General features: G+C 51.3%; 1 protein-coding gene across 3 annotated transcripts in view; it reads left to right on the forward strand.

The window, feature by feature from the left end:
* The first annotated feature begins 2,308 nt into the window (after nucleotides 1–2,308).
* CFAP77 (cilia and flagella associated protein 77) overlaps nucleotides 2,309–18,201 on the forward strand; it is a 131,612-nt gene continuing 115,719 nt past the window's right edge. For all 3 annotated transcript variants that reach the window (XR_007146561.1, XM_047831517.1, XM_047831516.1), the window contains exon 1: nucleotides 2,309–2,569. Coding sequence is in view for 2 of the 3 variants with exons in the window: in XM_047831517.1 (XP_047687473.1) it covers nucleotides 2,378–2,569 (192 nt within the window). In the remaining variant the exon portion in view is untranslated. The remainder of the gene's footprint in view (nucleotides 2,570–18,201) is intronic.

The following is an 18,201-nucleotide window of genomic DNA, read 5'->3' on the forward strand; positions in this document are numbered from 1 at the left end:
GGAAGACATTAAGAAACAGATCAGCCAAGATAGTTTCAGATTATTCTGCAGGAGAGAAAACAGGGTACTGTGCTGGAGAGTGACGGGGTGGGGGGGGGGGGCAGTGAGTGCTACTTTAGAGGGAAGGGAAGGAAAGCTCTTTGCGGAGTAACATTTGAGTTGAGCTGTAGACTAAAAAGGCGAGCACAACTCTAGATGGAAGATGGTCCCAGGCTGGAAGCAAGGACAAAGGCCCTGCACCTGATCGCTGGAGGAACTGGAAGACGGCCAGGGCGGCTGGAACGGAGTGAATACAGGGGAGAGTGGTGGAAGTCCAGGTCAGAGGTGGGCAGAGGCTGCTGGGTTAAGTTCAGATGAAGCTAGAAGCAGCCTTGCAGATGTAGTCCCATCCTCCCGTTTCAACTGCGTCCTGAAGAAACTTGGCCTATGATTCAAAGTAAAGCTTTTGAGTCCAGGCCAGTATATATAGCACTCAAACTTTTATAGACTTATTGAACAGTAAACATAACCATATTGGCAACTAGTTTTTCACTGAATCCGATAACAACACTGTGGGGATTGTAGGATTATCTTTATTGGGTGTTATCAGCCTCCCCCTCTGGGTGAGAAAATTAGGGCTTAGTGTAACTTGTCCAAAGGGACTTATGTGGCCCAAACAGGATTCAAACCTGTGTTCTCTCCACTACTCCGCTATCCTGCCCCTCCCTGCACCTACCACGTGACTCCCTGGGTCTTGAGATGCCCAGCAATTTTGATTAAAAGCGCACAGCCTGTATTTTCGTGAAAGTCTGGAAGCGAAGCAGGCTGGAGAAATCATGAGTACACATCACATCACACACCACACACACACCGCCACCACCCACTGGCTGCCCCAGGCCTTGGGTGAGCAGCTGGAAATCTGCCTGGTCTGCTCTGGAAATACAGTGTTGGTGTTACCCACTGTTGGTGTGTAAGGCCTTGAAGAGCAAGTCTGCTGTTGGTGCAAATTGCTCCTGGTGAACATTCTTACCCAGAGTCTTGTTGGTATTTGCAACATTCAATGAAGATGATGGGGGTGAATGAACCCATAAAAAGCTGGAACTAGAAGGCAGACTAGAGATCATCCGGGCCAGTGGTTCCAAAAGCACTGTGCCAATCTCCTGGGAGGCTTTTAAAAAGTGCAGATTCTCAACTTGGCATACAGACCTCAAGGGCTTCAGGTGCCACTGTTGTATCATATTAAGATCCATGGACGTGATAATGACATTGTAGTAATGTATGAGAATTCTTCGGCAGCAGATACATGTTGAAGTATCATGTTGATGATACAACATGATACATGTTGAAGTATTTAGGGTCACATAGGATACTGACAACAGATATTTTCAAAATGATTCAGCAATGTGTGTCTGTGGATGGTGAACCTAGGTGAAATCTATATGGGTTTTTACTGTATTCTCTCTTCAACTTTTCAGTTGAAACTGAGAAACTCTTTTTTCAAAATGTAAAAACAGTCCATTCCCAGATCCCATTTCCAGGTACTCTGTTTCAGTGAATCTGAATTTCTCAGCCTCCCTCCATTCTGTTGCACAAGGTTGGATACCACTGAGCTCATTCAACACTCGACTTTCCTCTCCCGCCCATTTCACAGGGGAAAAAACCGAGGACCCAAGAGGGTGACTAATTCGATATCGCCCAATTGGATTAGCAGTAACATCAAGCCTGGAATGCAGATCTCTATTTCATCATGAAAAATTTAGCGCTCTATGCCTGTGTGTGTGTGTGTGTGTGTGTGTGTGTGTGTGTGCGCGCGCGCGCGCGCGCGCGCGCGTGCGTGTGGAAAGGGGAGGAGAATGGGACCAGATATGAACGGAGTGGGGAGGGTGGAGGCAGGTATCTTCGTTTTGGAAGTCAAGTATAAACGGACTTCTAGAGCCCCGTCGCTTTGGACACAACCTAGTGGCGATTCTTGGGGTTTTCTCCTATCTAAGAAAACTCGAAGCAGGTGCACTTTGGTGGCCACCAATAGTTTCCTGAAAGAAAACCAAGCCAGGCAGCTCCGCGGCCGTTGGCGTCCCGTCGCCATGGAGACAGACCGTCCCATTCTTCCTCAAGGGGTGGTCTTGATCTTCTCTCCTTTCCCAATCCGCAGCGCAGTGCCCGGAAGTCGCTCTGAGGACCCAGAGGGGCTTATGGAGGGCTTTAGGGCTCCCTGCGAGAGTCGGTCGGCGCGAGGTGGGCGCGCCCCCCTCCGGAGAGGGCCGGGCGTCCGGGAACCACCCCGGGGCCGGATGGTGCGGTCCGGGACCGGCGTCGGGCGCGTCGGACCTCCGCGCCCGCCAGCCCACAGGGCAGCGCGCCGGACCCAGCCAGCGGGTCGGCACCCCGCGACCTCAGGATGCCAGAGGCCCAGAGCTCCCGCCAGGACCCCAGGCGACGGAAGAAGAAGCAGCCGGTGCGCCGCACGGTCAGCCAGATCTGCCCGCCCCCGCGGCGGCCCCTGACCGTGGCCGACATCCGGCCGGGCATGGAGAACGAGAGGCTGGGGGTCGTGCGGGATTCCATGTTTCAGAACCCGCTCATCGTCAAGGTGAGCCGCCCCCCACCCCCGCCGCCACCCCTCCGCGCTCGCCCCCTCGCTGGGCACCCACGCTGCCGGGATTTCCACCGCCGAGCCCTGGCCCCCCGCGGCCGGGGTCCGAGCGCCGGGTGGGTAGCTCCCGCTCTGGTCCAGACACACCTGGACCCCTGTGCGGTCCCGGGCAGGTCGCGTCGCCTCTCTGCGCCTCAGTTTCCTCATCCTCGAAGTGGGATGATAATGGCGCTCATTAAAGGGAGTGGTTGAGAAAGTTCCACAGGGTGGTCCCTGCCCAGCGCCTGACACCCAGTGAGCCCGCGGTGTTGGCTGCTGCTGTTTACCCGGGAGCCTGCCGGTGAACCCACAGGGTGACACACAGGGAACGCGCACCCAGACTGTGTCCTTACTCGCCACCTGCCGGGCTGCCGCCTCCCCCTTTCCCCTGCACGCCTGGGCTGCCACAGTGCGGCGAGCGTTCTGTGTCTCCCCTGGAAGCATCACTTCACAAGTTAATTTTCACCCAATCATACTCTTCTTACCCAGAACTACAACCGTAGGAGAAGAGAGCGCGAAAATCTGCCCTGGGGGGACTCGCAGGCCGGAACGAGGGAGGGAGCTGCGGTTTCTAACCAGGTCGCCTCCCCTCTTATTGCACACCCTCTCAGTTCAGAGGTTTGGGGACTGGTGATCACCCAACGCTGGAGGGGCATCCTTGCCAGGGCCACAGGAAAAGTCGAGTTGAAGTTTGGCACCGGGGGGGGGGGGGGGGGGGGGGCGCGGGGAGCCGGTCAGGGAGCAAGTCTATCTCGTGCCACTGGAGGGCAGTGTGCTTTCAAAAATGCGCCTAGTTCCCGGGTGCCGGAAGTGGAAGGCGCAGGTGGTAACCATGGATTCAGTAACGTTGTATCTGAACGCCAGGAGCTCATTAGAGCCCAGAGGTTTTTGCTGTTGTTTTCTGCTTTTTGGTACGGGAAACCTGGGCTTTCTTAACCGCCGCGCTAGAATTAGCTGAATTCATTGCCTCCTGCGAAAGCACTGACCCTCTCCTCTTGTGTTCCCCAATCTATTCTCGTGGGCCACCCCCCACCCTCTCGGGGGGCTTATGACACCGGCACCCTTACACTTAGTATGGACCCTTAGCACCCCCACCAAAGTGGAACAAAGTCCTTTACTTACCTCTCGGTGAGAAGAGCCGCTCTCGGTGGACACATGGGGCTCACCATTCTGGGATCAAGGGGAGAATCAAGTCCTCCGCCTCTGATCAGCTGCTTGGGTGTTAGATCGCTGCTTTCACCCAGGCAGGTACTAGTGGGCCAACCCCACTCTCCTTACATATAAAATAAACGGCATTATGAAGTTAGCAGTGTTCTCCACGGTGAATTAGGAGTGTGCGATGCCCACCCCAAGCTATATATACGGTTGACCTTTGAACAATGCAAATCTGATCTTATGCCGGCCCAGTTATATGCAGATTTTAAAAAATCAACACAGTGCAGTACCATAAATGCTTTTTTTCCTCTTCCTTATGATTCTGTTAATAACATTTTCCTTTCTCTACTTTACTTTATTGTAAGAATACAGTACATAGCGGCGCCCGGGTGGCTCAGTCGGTTAAACGTCCGACTTCGGCTCAGGTCCTGATCTCCCAGTTCGTGGGTTCCAGCCCCGCGTCCGGCTCTGTGCTCACGGCTCAGAGCCTGGAGCCTGCTTCGGATTCTGTGTCTCCCTCTCTCTCTGCCCCTCCCCTGCTCGTGCTCTGTCTCTCTCTGTCTCAAAAAGAAATAAAAACAATTAAAAAAAAAGAATACAGTATATAGTACGTATAACATGCAAAATATGTGTTAATTGACTGTGGGCTACAAAGCTTCTGCCCAACAGTAGGCTGTTAGTCGTTAGGTTTGGGGGGAGTCAGACGTTACAGTGGTCCCACCTGGCTGGCCCAGTCGGTAGAGTGTGCCACTCTTGATCTCATGGTCATGAGTTCAAGCCCTACCTTGGGTGTAGAGCTTACTTACAAAAAAGCTTTGGTAGAGCTTTGACTGCTGGGGGGTCATCACCCCTAACCCTCTGCCTTGTCCAAGAGGCCACTGTATATGCACACACACACATGTATACACACACATACCTATAGGTATATGTATCTAAACACATGTATTACACGTACGCGTTTATGTGTATATATATGCACATATGCACACATGCATATATGTGTATCATACATATGCACACCCATATATATAATATACGCAGATGAGTAAAAATCCCCCCTCCATCTTTTCCTTTTGCTCACCCCGTATATCGAGAAGGACAGTATTTTGGCCTCTGGATGGCACTAGCTGAACAGCTTCCACAACGAATCCGGTCACTGATTCCTTCCCGGACCTGAACTTCGGGGTTGGCAAACGTGCAGGAGATTACTGACCCACGGCTGGGTGTCCTGCCTTCAAGGCAGGAGAGGAAGAGCCGGACTGTCCTGGCCAGTGGTGACTCAGCCGGAGCGGCAGGGACGTCACTGGTGATCGTGCCCCGCTCTTCTCGGGTCAGGGACAGCTAGCCTTTTCTTCTTACTTTCCTCCCTCTGGTTCTTGATGGGCTATGAGCTACTTTCTTCAGCAGTTGAGGTTGGGTCCACATTTCGATATTTGCCACCCTCTCCAAGATTTTCGACCAAAACCTGACCTAAGTAAAAGTTGCAGAGACCTTTGAGAGCAATGAGGAAACTTGACCATTACCTTTTCCAGGCCCCTCCTTACAAATGGGTACACTGGGGCCATCTGTGGTGGGCCCTCTGCCCAAGGTTCTGGCAGAGCCCGGGTTAGAATCTGTGTTCCCTGGCCCCCAGCCCAGCATTCTTTTACCACTCCAAACAGCTTCTTATATTTAAACAATATTTATTTATTTTAAAGGTTTATTTATTTTTGAGAGACTATGAATCTGAAGCAGGCTCCCAAGCTCTGAGCTGTGAGCACAGAGCCCGACGTGGGGCTTGAACCCATGAACCGTGAGATCATGACCTGAGCCGAAGTCGGACACTTAACCGACTGAGCCACCCAGGTGCCCCTGAACGGAATTTAAATTATGAAAAAACTTTGGGATTCTTGGCTTTAAAGCTAAGGAAACTGAAAGTATTCCAGACTATGGAGTCTTGAAAAACTATTTTTTAACATATGTTGCTGTGTTTTGAGGCTCGGCTTGTGGATTTCTTCTTGGCGGTATGCCAGAGTCACAGGGGCACGTTTGCGGACCCCCGCATGAGAGCGCGCCTTCTTGTGTGTGGCAGAGGTGGGAGTGCCCTCTCCCAAGGTTGTCTTTAAGAGGATGAGTGCAATGGGAGTATATTTTGGTCTTGTCTAAGTCAGAAGCTGAAGGTTGCATCTATATCGAAAAATATACCACCTTAGAAATAGTTGTTTATTCCACCATATTGGGGGGGGGTTGTTGCTCAAATTGTTTTCTCCAGTGAATACGATCAGGATTTGTTTAATTTAAAATGCAGACACACTGCCTGAACAAACCCAACACTGCTATTTCACACGCATGGAATTTGCCAGGACGTATACGCATCAGTTATTCAAGAACATGTCTGCAAGATGCCGCAGTAACCAAGTGAAAAGTGAAAAAACGCAGACATCCAAGCAGGTATTTTATCTACAAATGCTCAACAACTACTTGCCTCATTTAAAATCAAGCCCACTGGTTATTAGTGGGACCGAATGAATCAACTGGGTGTTTTATGTGGCCACAAGAAAAGAGTTAAATATTTTCCATTAGAGAGGGCTTCTACTCTATTGTACAAAGTGACGTGCGGTTCGCCAGTCTTCCTTCAAATGTGACTCTCCGGGAGGAATAAAATTAAACAGAGAAAGAACCCAGCTTCTTTCTGCTTGATTCCCATTTCCCCCAGAATTCTGTGACTCAACATAGAATCCTGCTACAATAGCCTTCAAGGCTCCTTCACAGAACCTGTCAGGGTGCACCCTGCCTGCCATCGGAACTGAGCTGATATCCTGTCAATACAATTATAGGGAGAGACTGCTGGGTTTGCTCCACTGACAGCCTTGAATCTTCTGTTGCCCTGGAGAGGCAGGCAACGTACAGGGGTGGAATTTATTCAGTTGAGCACCCTTGGAAAGTGCAACTGATCATGGCACCCGATTTTTTCATAATTTATTACTGACTTTGTTTTTCTGTGGGGGTTTATGTCACAAATAAGAAGTGCATGCATTTGTAAAATAGAGTCATAAGATCACATCGTTTGGGGCTGGAGGGAGGCTTACAGACATCTAGTCCAATTTTTTTTTTTTTTTTTTTTTTTTTTGAGGATGTGAAGGCCCAGAGAGAGAAAGAGACTCATCCAAGGTGCCCTCTGACCTGGTCACAGAGGTGGGATGAGATTCGTGTCTCTGGACTTCCAGCCCCATGTCCTTTTGGCCACATTACACAATCAGTTAATTCACGGCAACCCAGACTGGTTACATCCACACCGCAGGCAGTCAACAATGGTCCGCCAACGAGCCTGATTCCAATAGCATTTTCCTCAAGATTCCTTCCCATGTGAGCTCTACTGATTTCTCAGGATTTGTGGCTAGCCAAGAAGTGTTTATTGAATGTTTACTAAGTGACCAGGACCATCCTAAACTGTCTTGAGGGGGCATAGAAACAGGTTCAGGACTCCACCCTTGCCCTGACCACAAACCACAAGGAGAGTTAACTATTTAGCTGGGGAGGTGGAGTGTATATGTGTATATTGTATATGTTTGTATATACGTATGTTGCATATATATATTGTATATATGTATATATATGTGCATATGTATATATGTATATACGTGTGTATTGCTTATATACATATTACTGCGCACACGCACACACACACACACACACACACGCAGGCAAACACATGCCTAATCGGATAAAGAAAGTCATGGAGTCCCTCCTTGTAACTTTCAAGTGAAAGGCACCAGCCAGGGGGTTCAGATTTAGGGCGAGGAAACGCTGAGCAGGACTCGGTGGGCTTAGTGAAGGACCAGAACCTGGAGCTGGACCTTGAAGTGGGGGGAGTTACATTCTGATCAGGGGCAGACTAGGAAAAATTCAGCCCTCTGGGGCCAAATGATTTCACCTTCTTGAGATCCGAAGTGTTCAAAGGTTTCCACCCCAAGGGGAGTTCTGGTTTATGAGACCAGGCCCCGCTGCTGGCATCGTTATCGTTACCGTCACGAGGAAGCATTTGTTGAGAGCCAGTGTGTTCAAATTGGATGCTCTACAAAATTAGGCAACCACACCATGCCCACTAATGGCTTAACATCTCTAATAAATATTGATGCTGGTGAGCATAAATGCATACGCAAAGAAGGCAGGCAGACAAACACAGTTGTACAAATATCCCAGCGTGGGTCAGTCTTTTTATTACGTTTGAGTAAAATCGGAACATGTTACGTTCGGCTTTACCTGTTGTAGGGAATGTACCTCTGATCGCTCAAATCCTTTTACATTCGATTAGGATGTAACAGGTGAAAATAAAACATTGGCGGGGATGGGGGGGGGGTGCTGAGAAATGAACTGCGCATCCTAACGGCCCCTCTCGGCTGGCCAGTAGGTAGGGTTCATTTCTCTAGGGTAAGCCGTAGGTTTCTGTCTCTCTTGGTCCTTTATACTTTCTTCTTCTTTTTAAAAGCTTCCCCCCTCCCAGTGCCCACTGATACGGTTTGGTGGGCAGGAGTTGAGGCAGTAAGCCCGTCTATCTGCTCAAACCTGTGGGCTTTTCAGAAAGCCAGGCAAGTTCCTCCCTCCTAGGCTTTTCACCACGGCCTGGGGCAGCTGCCCTGAGGGAGGAGCCCACCTTCCTCTGTCCCTCTGGAAAAGGAGTGCTTTGGTTCTAACACATTAATGCAGATAGACTCTCAGAATCGGGGTTCCCTCAGGTTTGGACTCGGCCACCTTCTGGTTGTGTGGCCCTCAGAACCCTGCAGCACGGTGGGAAGGCCACTCCCCCGGGAGGAACTCTGAGTTCAGCAGTCGCTTCCGGGACCTTCCAGAACCTTCCAGGTTCAAGTGTTGTTCATTGTGTAATTAAGGCCGCTTCTCCTTTATTTGAAAGACACGTTCTTGATTTACAACTGGCGGACGCGATTTCAAATCCCTGTTTTCTATTGCAGTGGTTTTCAAGCTGTTCAGTGGCCTCTCAAAGCATGGGAGTCCCCATAAAAGGGCTGGGTCACACTCTTCTTAAGAAAAATGCATCTTTGGAGCGCCTGGGTGGCTCAGTTGGTTAAGCATCCGACTTCGGCTCAGGTCATGATCTCGCAGTTCGTGGGTTCGAGCCCCGCGTCGGGCTCTGTGCTGACAGCTCAGTGCCTGGAGCCTGCTTGGGATTCTGTGTCTCCCTCTCTCTCTGCCTCTCCCCTGCTTGCGCTCCGTCTCTCAGAAATAATAAACGGATAAACTTAAAAAAAATAAAAGGAAATACATCTTCAACTGCTTAAGAAGTATAATTAAAAAACTGAAGGAACTCAGTGAAACGTGCTCTATGTGAAATGCTAACCCTGGAGACCACTCATCAGCTACTGAACTGATGAGTTTGAGGGGTATCAGTTCTGTGTCTGTGCTGGAACGGAGGTCGATGTGTCACAGATAGGGAGGGATTATAACCAAGCACAGATCCTTCCAGGCTCTCCAGCTGGGCAAATCCATTTGTGTAGGACGGTGTACATAAGCACTCTGCCACGGCCCCTGGGAGCCGGGCTCTGCTCAGCCTCAGACCCATCAGCTGGGCCGTTGCTCCCGCTTCAGAACCTTCTGGCTGGTCAGGCAAAAACCAGCGAATGCACCAGTCATAATCACACCGTGGTTTGGTTGATTTTAGCGTACGTTGTAAACGTTGTGTGCCGTACGTAATTGTCAGATCACTACGTTGTACGCCTGAAATCAATATAACGTTGTATGTCAGGGGCGCCTGGGTGGCTCAGTCGGTTAAGCGTCTGTCCGAGAGAGAGAAGGAGACACGGAATCCCAAGCAGGCTCCAGGCTCCGAGCCGTCAGCACAGAGCCCGACGCGGGGCTCGAACCCACGAACCGCGAGATCATGACCTGAGCCGAAGTCGGACGCTTCGCCAACTGAGCCACCCGGGAGCCCCTGGTTTGGTTTTTCTCAGCATGAACTCATGTGGGATTTCTAAAAATGTTTATTTCTTTATTTTGAGACAAAGAGCGAGCATGAGCAGGGGAGGGGCAGAGAGAGAGAGAGAGAGAGAGAGGGAGAGAGAATCCCAAGCAGGCTCCACACTTTCAGCACAGAGCCCGACTTGGGACCCGATCCGCGAACCGTGAGATCATGACCTGAGCTGCAATCAAGAGTCGGACACTTAACCCACTGAGCCACCCAGGCGCCTTAGAAGTCATGTGGGATTTTAAACGGGATGGATCTGGTACACCAGAAATCAAGGTCGTGGTGGGCCAGAGCCCCAGCATGGCCCCTACGCTCTCATTGTGGCACTAAGTTTAGCATTCTAGGGAAGCAAATACATGTGCTTTATAAAGAAATCAGCTGTATTTTTCCACCCAAGAATTTATAGGCACATCAGTGGTCGGTCAAGAAACGGACTCACGTGGGTCAATGAGCAGAAAGGTCACCACGCGTAGCACATGGGGTAGGGTGGAGCGCGGCCGGCCAAAGGCATCGTGGAAAACACATAATGAGCCCAAAAGAAGGATTTTTGATCTTTTATACGAACCAAACAATACATATTTGGGAAACCAATGAGCCCAGAAGCGTACAAGATAAATTTCTTTGTGTGGATCAAAATCTCTTGTGTTTGTCCAGAGGGACGAAAGTAGAGATCTGGAAAGTCTTTGATTCCAGGGCCCGGTATTAGTGAAAGGCTACAGCTCGGCTAGATGGCCGGTCATTATGTCTAAGCCGCATCTCAGTACCAGAGGAAAGGCCCTCGTGATCTCGGATGCCACAGCACAAAACCCCTCCCCCCCACTGCCGGCAGTGGGGGCCCAAGGACGTGTTGAGAGGGGTGATCTCTTTTTATTTTTAGATTATTTATTATGAAAAAAATTTTTTAAGCTTCCTTTGATTTTTTAAAAAGAAATTTTTAATGTTTATTTTTGAGACAGAGACACAGAGAGAGACAGAGTGTGAGTGGGGGAGGGGCAGAGAGAGAGAGGGAGACACAGGATCCAAAGCAGGCTCCAGACTCTGAGCTGTCAGCACAGAGCCCGACGCGGGGCTTGAACTCACGAACCGTGAGATCGTGACCTGAGCTGAAGTCGGATGCTCAACTGACTGAACCACCCAGGTGCCTCTTAAAAAAATTTTTTTAATGTTTGTTTATTTTTGAGAGAGAGAAACTGAGCGTGAGTTGGCGAGGGTCCCAGAGAAGAGGGAGACACAGAATCTGAAGCAGGCTCCAGGCTCTCAGCTGTCAGCACAGAGCCCGACGCGGGGCTTGAACCTACGAACCGCAAGATCATGACCTGAGCTGAAGTCAGACACTTAATCAACTGAGCCACCCAGGCGCCCCCCCCCCTTTTTTTTTAGATTTTATTGTTAAGTAATCTCTACACCCAATGTGAGGCTCGAACCCCCAACCCCAAGCTCAGGACTTGCTCGCCCCACGGACAGAGCCAGCTGGGCCCCCGGAGAGAGATCTTTAGGCTGTAACATTTCAATGAAGGGAATTAGAAAATCCGCTGGGCAGCTTGGTCGCGCAACGTTACTAGGAAGCAGTGCGTTTGTCTGTCTTGCCACGTTCAAGTGCCGTCTTGTCTTAATGTCCCCGTTATGTACCACTGTCTTCATAGCACCCCTCTGCCCCCCGGCAGGTCTTTCAGAACAGAGCCATTGGCTTGCCTGCTTATTTGCTTATTTTCTAGTACGTATTTGAGACTGTTAACGGACCCATCCGTCCCTGAGCAAAGACTTAGTAAGTCCCGGCAAGTGCACAAGCCACGGGTGGAAACACAGGTGGTTTAAGGATTCCTTTCCAAGCAGCTGGTCTGGATCAGGGGAGAGCCGGCCTCTGCAGGCTACCGCCAAGTCAAAGTTACTAAAGGCCAAGGAGAGGGGAGGAGGGGCCAGAGGGGCCATATTTCGGAGGGGAGGCAGGAGCGGTGTTGGAACGCCAGGGCAGCCTGCAGACCTCATGCACCTGGCCTGGGGCCGTGGCACGGGTCGGACGCCAGTGGGCGGTGGGGGAGGAGGGCCACCCGGAGGGGGGCTGGCCTGCGCAAAGGCACAGACAAGAGTCCGAGGTGGGCAAAGTGTCTTCGTTAAGAAGGAACAACTGTGCGATCCTGTGGACGCCATCAGGACAGGAGCGGGACATACATGCATCCATTCATTCACTCACTGCTCGAATTAAGAGACGCTTTTGAGGACCTGCGGCGCCCCCGGCCCAGAGCTGGGCACCCAGGACGTGGGGGTAAACTGACCTGTCTGTGGGCTTTGCCCTCAGCTTCTAATCTGATGAGCAGACACTGCCATAAAAACAGACAGTGGAGTGGGACAGATGCACGGACGGGATCCTCGCTCAGGGCTGAGGGCAGCACCTGGCTGGGGGGAGGCAAGGGAGCTCCTCCCAGGCCACAGGGCCCGACACAAGGATTGGGAAGTGTGTGTAGGGAGCTGGAGTGGGGGCGGGGGGGGGGGGGTCACAGGTGGATCTAGGTGTTGTAGGGCCTACAGCTTATGCAGTTTTGAGAACCCTCTGTAAGAAGCAGGTAAATGGGGCGCCTGGGTGGCTCAGTCGGTTAAGCGTCTGTCTTCGGCTCAGGTCACGATCTCATGGTTCGTGAGTTCGAGCCCCACTTCGGGCTCCGTGCTGACAGTGTGGAGCCTGCTTGGGATTCTCTGTCTCCCTCTCTCTCTCTCTCTCTGCCCCTCCCTGACTCACGCTCGCGCTCTCTCTCTCAAAATAAAAGTTAAACAGATAAATAATGTTGGAAATTAAGTCCAAAGCCTTGGAAGGGGCCACGTGCAAGGAAGCTTCATTAGGTTCAGGGTGAATCCGCTTTGACTGGGGGAGAGCAAGCGTTCTAGGAAGAGGGATGGCATGTTGGAGGGGCCCACGGCGGGGTGGAGGGGGGGGGATGCAATGGTGACCAGATCTGAGCGTCCTCAGGTCCCTGCCAGGTTACATGTCATTTGTTCGTGCATTCGTTCATTCTCTAAGCATCTCACACTTCTCCTGGACCAGGCCCCAGGACCACAGGGACCGATGCTCTTGGTGCCCAGGTGTCCTGCATGCTCTTGGTGACCCTGAAACCTTGGGAGAATCTAGGCCTCGGGTCCTGCACACCCAAGTGGGTTTCCCGAGAATTACCCTTCCATTTGCTTACCTTCCATTTGCTTATTGGACCACCTGCAGAATGTTTCTGGAGGGGCTGTTAGGTGCCAGTCCGGCCTTGAGGGGGCCGTGAGAACCTCAGGGGCCAAAGTAAGTGGAAATAAATGGCACAGAGAACAGATCTCTGGGCTGAGAGGCAGGCCCCCAAATCAACAGCGGGGTCAAGGCGCCAGCGCTGATGGGGACACATCAGGGGTGAGCCCCGCTGGGGGTGCTGTGGTTCTCCTGGGGGAAGCCGTGGGCGCCCTCCCTGCTGTGGAAGCTGCTGGAAAGGCCCCATCGACGCGCCCCCTGCCAGGCCCCACGTTTGGACGCTCGGGCAATGGCGAGGGTTAGTGACTGCGATTTGTTTACGTTTTTCAAGTTAAACAAGCCCCCCCAGCCTGTCACGCTCCAAGTTTTCACCGAGCCCTTTGAGGAAACCTGCTGGAGTGACACCCAGGGTCCCTCAGGGGCGAGTACCGGGCTTCACGGCTGCCTCCAGAACCTTCATAAACTGTCACTGAAGATTTTGCTCTCTCTGTAGGCGCCCAGTGGGCATAAATTCGGAGGTTTGAGCGAGTCTTTCAGAAACTTCCCTTCTAAAAGGAACGTGCCTGTCTGGCGTTTCTGAAGGCTCTGTCTTTTCTTAGGCGGCTGCTTGCTTCTTTCTGTGGATCGTCCCCCGAATCGCCTGGCAGGATGCTCGCGGGCCTGACTTTTTCTCCCAGAGCGGGAGCGTCAGGAGGCTGAGGCCCGGCGTCTGGGTTCCCAGGAAGCTTCTGGGTGCAGCCCCATCTGGCCAGCTGGGCCGGCTGACAGCAGCCGCCCTCCACAGAGCCCACTGCGTGCCAGGCACTGTGCTGGCCCTTCTCAGCCACCGTCTCCTTGAAATCTCTGCAACAGTCAGTCCTAGGAGACAGGACTGCCGTCCTCCCATCTTACAGATGGGGAAGCTGAGGCTTCAGGAGGTTACACGAGCTGCGCGAAGTCACCCAGTGAATTCGAGGAGGAGCCGGGCTTCGAGCCAGGGCTGTGTCGCTGCGGCCCGTGGTCATGACCGTTGCGCAAATCAGAACTCGGTGACGATTAGTGCCACAGTTTGAGTACCTGCCAAGTGCCAGCCTCTTACATACTCAGCTCTGCAAGGTCACTGAACTTTTGAGCTCAGACAGACTCAGGAACACGCCCGAGGTCACACAGAGGGTATATGGGGGAGCAGGGGCTGGCGCTGCAGCCCTGTGGGAGTCCCCCCCCCCCCCAACCCCGACCCTCCTTTGTCCCGATGGAGAGAAGAATCCTGTTCACGGTCATCATCGAATCTACATTGATCCAAAGGGTCAGCATCATCCGGGGGCGGGAGGAGCGCCGTCCCGTTGAGCATCTGCCCACATGCCAGGAAGTGGCCGCCCGTGACAGAACCCAGTAAGGTGCACGAGACCCTTAACAGTTGGTTAGCAAGAGGAGAGGGTCCCGGGCCTGGAGCACCCTCAGGACTGGGCCGCATTCGGTGGGGGCCGGGCCTGGAGGAGGGAGAGTCATTTTAGATGTAGGCACAGCCCGACGAGGGGGGGAAATGGGATACCTCGAGCTTGGGTGTGTTTGGGGGGGGACGTCTGGAGTAAGCCCCACGCGGAGGCCACAGAGCGCGAGGGATGTGGCGCCTGATTGGGACATCAGGAGCCTGCACTTGGGGTGCACGAATGGTTTCAAGGAGAAAAGGCGTGCGGACACCTGGTTTCCCACGGAAGTCTAGAGTTTAGGTTGTTCTAGTCGTGTGCGTCTACCTGCTGGCTGGGGCGCTTTCGAGGCTGGGGACACAACTGCCTTCCCGGCTGAGCCCAACGGCCTCCCCTCTTTCAAAGGGAAGGTGCCCCTCCTCCGCTCCCACCCATCACCCCCGCCCCCTCCCCGCCTCCCTAATCAGGGAGAGCAAATTGTTATCAGATTAGCGGCAGCAATGAAAAAAAGCACAGTCCGGCTCACCCTCCCAGTTAGTTAGCATTTAGATAGACTGGGACAGGGGCCCACACAATAGGCATCAAAACCCTTCAGGGCGGCGGGAGGGATTAATTTCTTTAACCAACAGGCCTGATCTGGCCTAACTCATTACCTTGCCTTGTCAGTGTGGATGTTAGATTCGATTGAAGATTACACCATTTAGGTCTCTCTGTTGTTTGCCGCCGAAGCCGGGGCTATTGAATTGCACATTCTCACGGAGCGGGCGTCAATACTCAGCGGCCTGAGGTTCTAATTCTGCTTCATTTAAACTTCATCAACTCTTCCAATCAAGTGGAAGGATCCGAAATAGGCTCTGTGAGCAGAAAGGCCCGCGTCCCTTTGTCAGATAATTTATTCTGTTTTCTCCTTCCCTCCCAGCCTTGCTCTTTCTCTCTCTAGCCTCGCTCCCCCTCTCTCCCCCTCCTCCCCCCAATGCTGAAAATGAGATTACAGTATTTAAATGACTATGATAATCAATCTAGGGACCCCGAGCTGAGATTGAGGTTAATTATTCTTAGCAGAACAAAGAAGCGTCATGCCTTTGGGGACTCAGAGGTGCAATCTGGGTTTCTTGCTTGTGGTTTTTTTTTTTCCCCCTGAAATTGCAGTTTTAGGAGTCTTTTCTTGTTCCTAACTAGGCGCCGAGTGTGATTCTTAGCGGCAGCAGCCCCTGAGAGAGCAGAAATGTAATTTTGAGCTGATAAACAGCTAACGGCCTTCAATCAACAATTTTAATGGGAAAAAAAAAAAGTCACTTATATGGTATGGAGTACAGATCTAATGAAAGGGTGATCATTTACCTTATTTATTTTTAAACACGCTAGGAATAATTTCCCACTGTGTTCGAGCTGGTAATTACAGCCCCACGGTGCACCCGTAAACTTTTGAATGAAGAGTGTTGTCACTCAGCTGGTCTTCTCCCTGGCAGCTTTTGCCGCCATAAAAGTTGAAATTGTGTCATGTTTTGGCTAATTGGAAACAGGGTCATTATACCATTGAAAATCTACATGAAAGTGACTTGTTCGATCGTTACCTGAAGCATTCACAAGCTGGGCAGTCATCCCGCCCGGCGCCCACCCCCAGCCCCAGCTTCCAAAACAGCGAGAATCAAAATATGTATATTTCTTTGTCTTCCCTCTGCTATCTTGTCAGGGCTGTTTTACACGCTGCCACCCAATGTTATCTTTTATTTGTGTCAGGAGAAAGGATTTGACAAGTTCAGTATACAATGTTCATTTGGCAAGGCAAATTTTTCATACCAATTTTGAGTAGGGAAATGAAACTATCTTTCAACGGAATGAGCAGCATCATTTTTGGACAGACTTATTATGAGAGGGAGGGTCGCAGAACTTTATTTCCTCACGTGATCCTCGAAGAGGCGAATCCATTTCTTAAAAAGTAGGATCCGGGTTTCCACACACCGCCCCGGTCGGGAGGGACACGAGAAGGGCCCCGTAATGTCATCAAAGAGGGACGCCTGATAGTTTATTCGCCTTCCTGCTCCCCACAAGTTATTAATGGGCTGGAATAAATTGTTCCTCGTCTATATTATAATGACTCTGTTTCGGGCCCCTTTAAGCTGTGGGTGAGTCTCTGACAGTTATCTGCATTTGCAAAGCAAAATATTTAATAAGTGCCACCGTCTGAAGGAACAGCAAAAACCACAGGCAACCCTATTTGTGAAGAGTGAGATCCGCACACACACCCCCCTACCCCCCCCCCCCGCCCCCCTATCCACTATCCCGTTGCTGTTTACCTAAAAAAGAAGACTCTCTCACCCTCTGTGCTACCAAATTCATTTGGGGCAGTGGTTTATGGTGACATTTTTCTTTCTTAAAGCAAATATTGACTCACCATGGGGAAATTAAAACTCCATTAGGCATTGCTACATTGTACAGCGGGGGCTGCATTACAACAGTCAAGCTACTATTAATTGGTTTCTTCCTCAGGAATAATCCAGGGAGGGCCGAGGGGGAGGGGGAAGGGAAGATGGGTCTAAACCATAATTTCTGAAAATGACACCATCTAAATCAGGCAAGGTGATCATTATGTGGTGATTCATCTAAATATAAAGAAGACGCTGCCTAATAACGTAATGAATTTATCAATGCACAAAGCCTGCGGGGGGAGAATACGTTTGAAGCCACACGTGGGCCAGCCTCGGCCAGGTCTGGGCAGCTCAGGACTGCCTGCCGCAGGGCACAGTCAGCCCTGATGCTTCTATTTGGGTGTAGGCTGTTTTTCTTTGCTGAGCTAAGATCCCCCCCTCCCAGCCTGTTCGCTGCGTCCTTCCCAATGGGAACGCCGCACTCTTTCTGTAGCAGCTGACCCTGCTTTGTCACCCTCCTTTGCCACCAGAAGCTCCTGTGGTGCCCGGCCCGCATCCACCTGCCCCATCGTGACTTCTCTGGTCGTCCTCGGGTCTGGTGATTTTGCCCTCTGCTTTAGTTGGCTAGGGCTGTGAGAACAATTGACCGCAACGCAATGTGGGTGGCTCAGATTCCCAAGTTTATCTTCCTCATTCCTGGAGGCTGGACATGGGAGATCCAGGTGTTGTTGGCTGGTTCCTTCTGGGAGCTTGGAGGAAAGGATCTGTCCCAGGCCTCTCTCTGTCTCCATCTTCACACGGCATTCTCCCTGCATACGTGTCTATGTCCACATTTCCCCTTTTTATAAGGATACCAGTCATGTTGCTTTGGGGAGCCCACTCCATTATGACCTCATCTTAATGAATTACCTTTGCAATGACCCTATGGCCAAATCAGGTCACACTTTGAGGTTCTGGGGGTTAGGACTTTGTGACTGCTTTGGAATTAGGTCCTGGTCCGTGCTCCGTCGGTTGTGGTAGGGAGAACGAGGCAATCAGTAGAGTGGCGTCCTTCATGTTGAACTTGAGGCCGGCATCTTGATGAGGATGTGGAAACGGCATGTGGTGTGGATCACTCATAGGATAAATAATCACATACAGTCTTGGGCCATCTATGGTACCTTTGCCTTGTTGGTATTTAAGCATAACTAATTTGGGTCACTGACTATCTACAGTTCTCCTGGAGGACAGATTCCACAACATGCTTCTTTTTACCTTCCACAGAGCTATTCATCCATCCATCCATCCATCCATCCACCCGTCCACTCACCCATCCATCTTTTGTTTTAGTCAACAAATACCTTAGCATTTACTGAATTTCCAATATACGTGCCTGGCACTGGGGTAGGCATTAGAGAGAGATTGATGAACCAAATTTGACATGATCATTACTCTGTGGAACCTTACAATCTAATCAGGCAGATGAGCATTAGTCAAAACAT

The sequence above is a fragment of the Prionailurus viverrinus genome, chromosome D4 (assembly GCF_022837055.1).
Source record: "Prionailurus viverrinus isolate Anna chromosome D4, UM_Priviv_1.0, whole genome shotgun sequence".
NCBI lineage: Eukaryota > Metazoa > Chordata > Mammalia > Carnivora > Felidae > Prionailurus > Prionailurus viverrinus.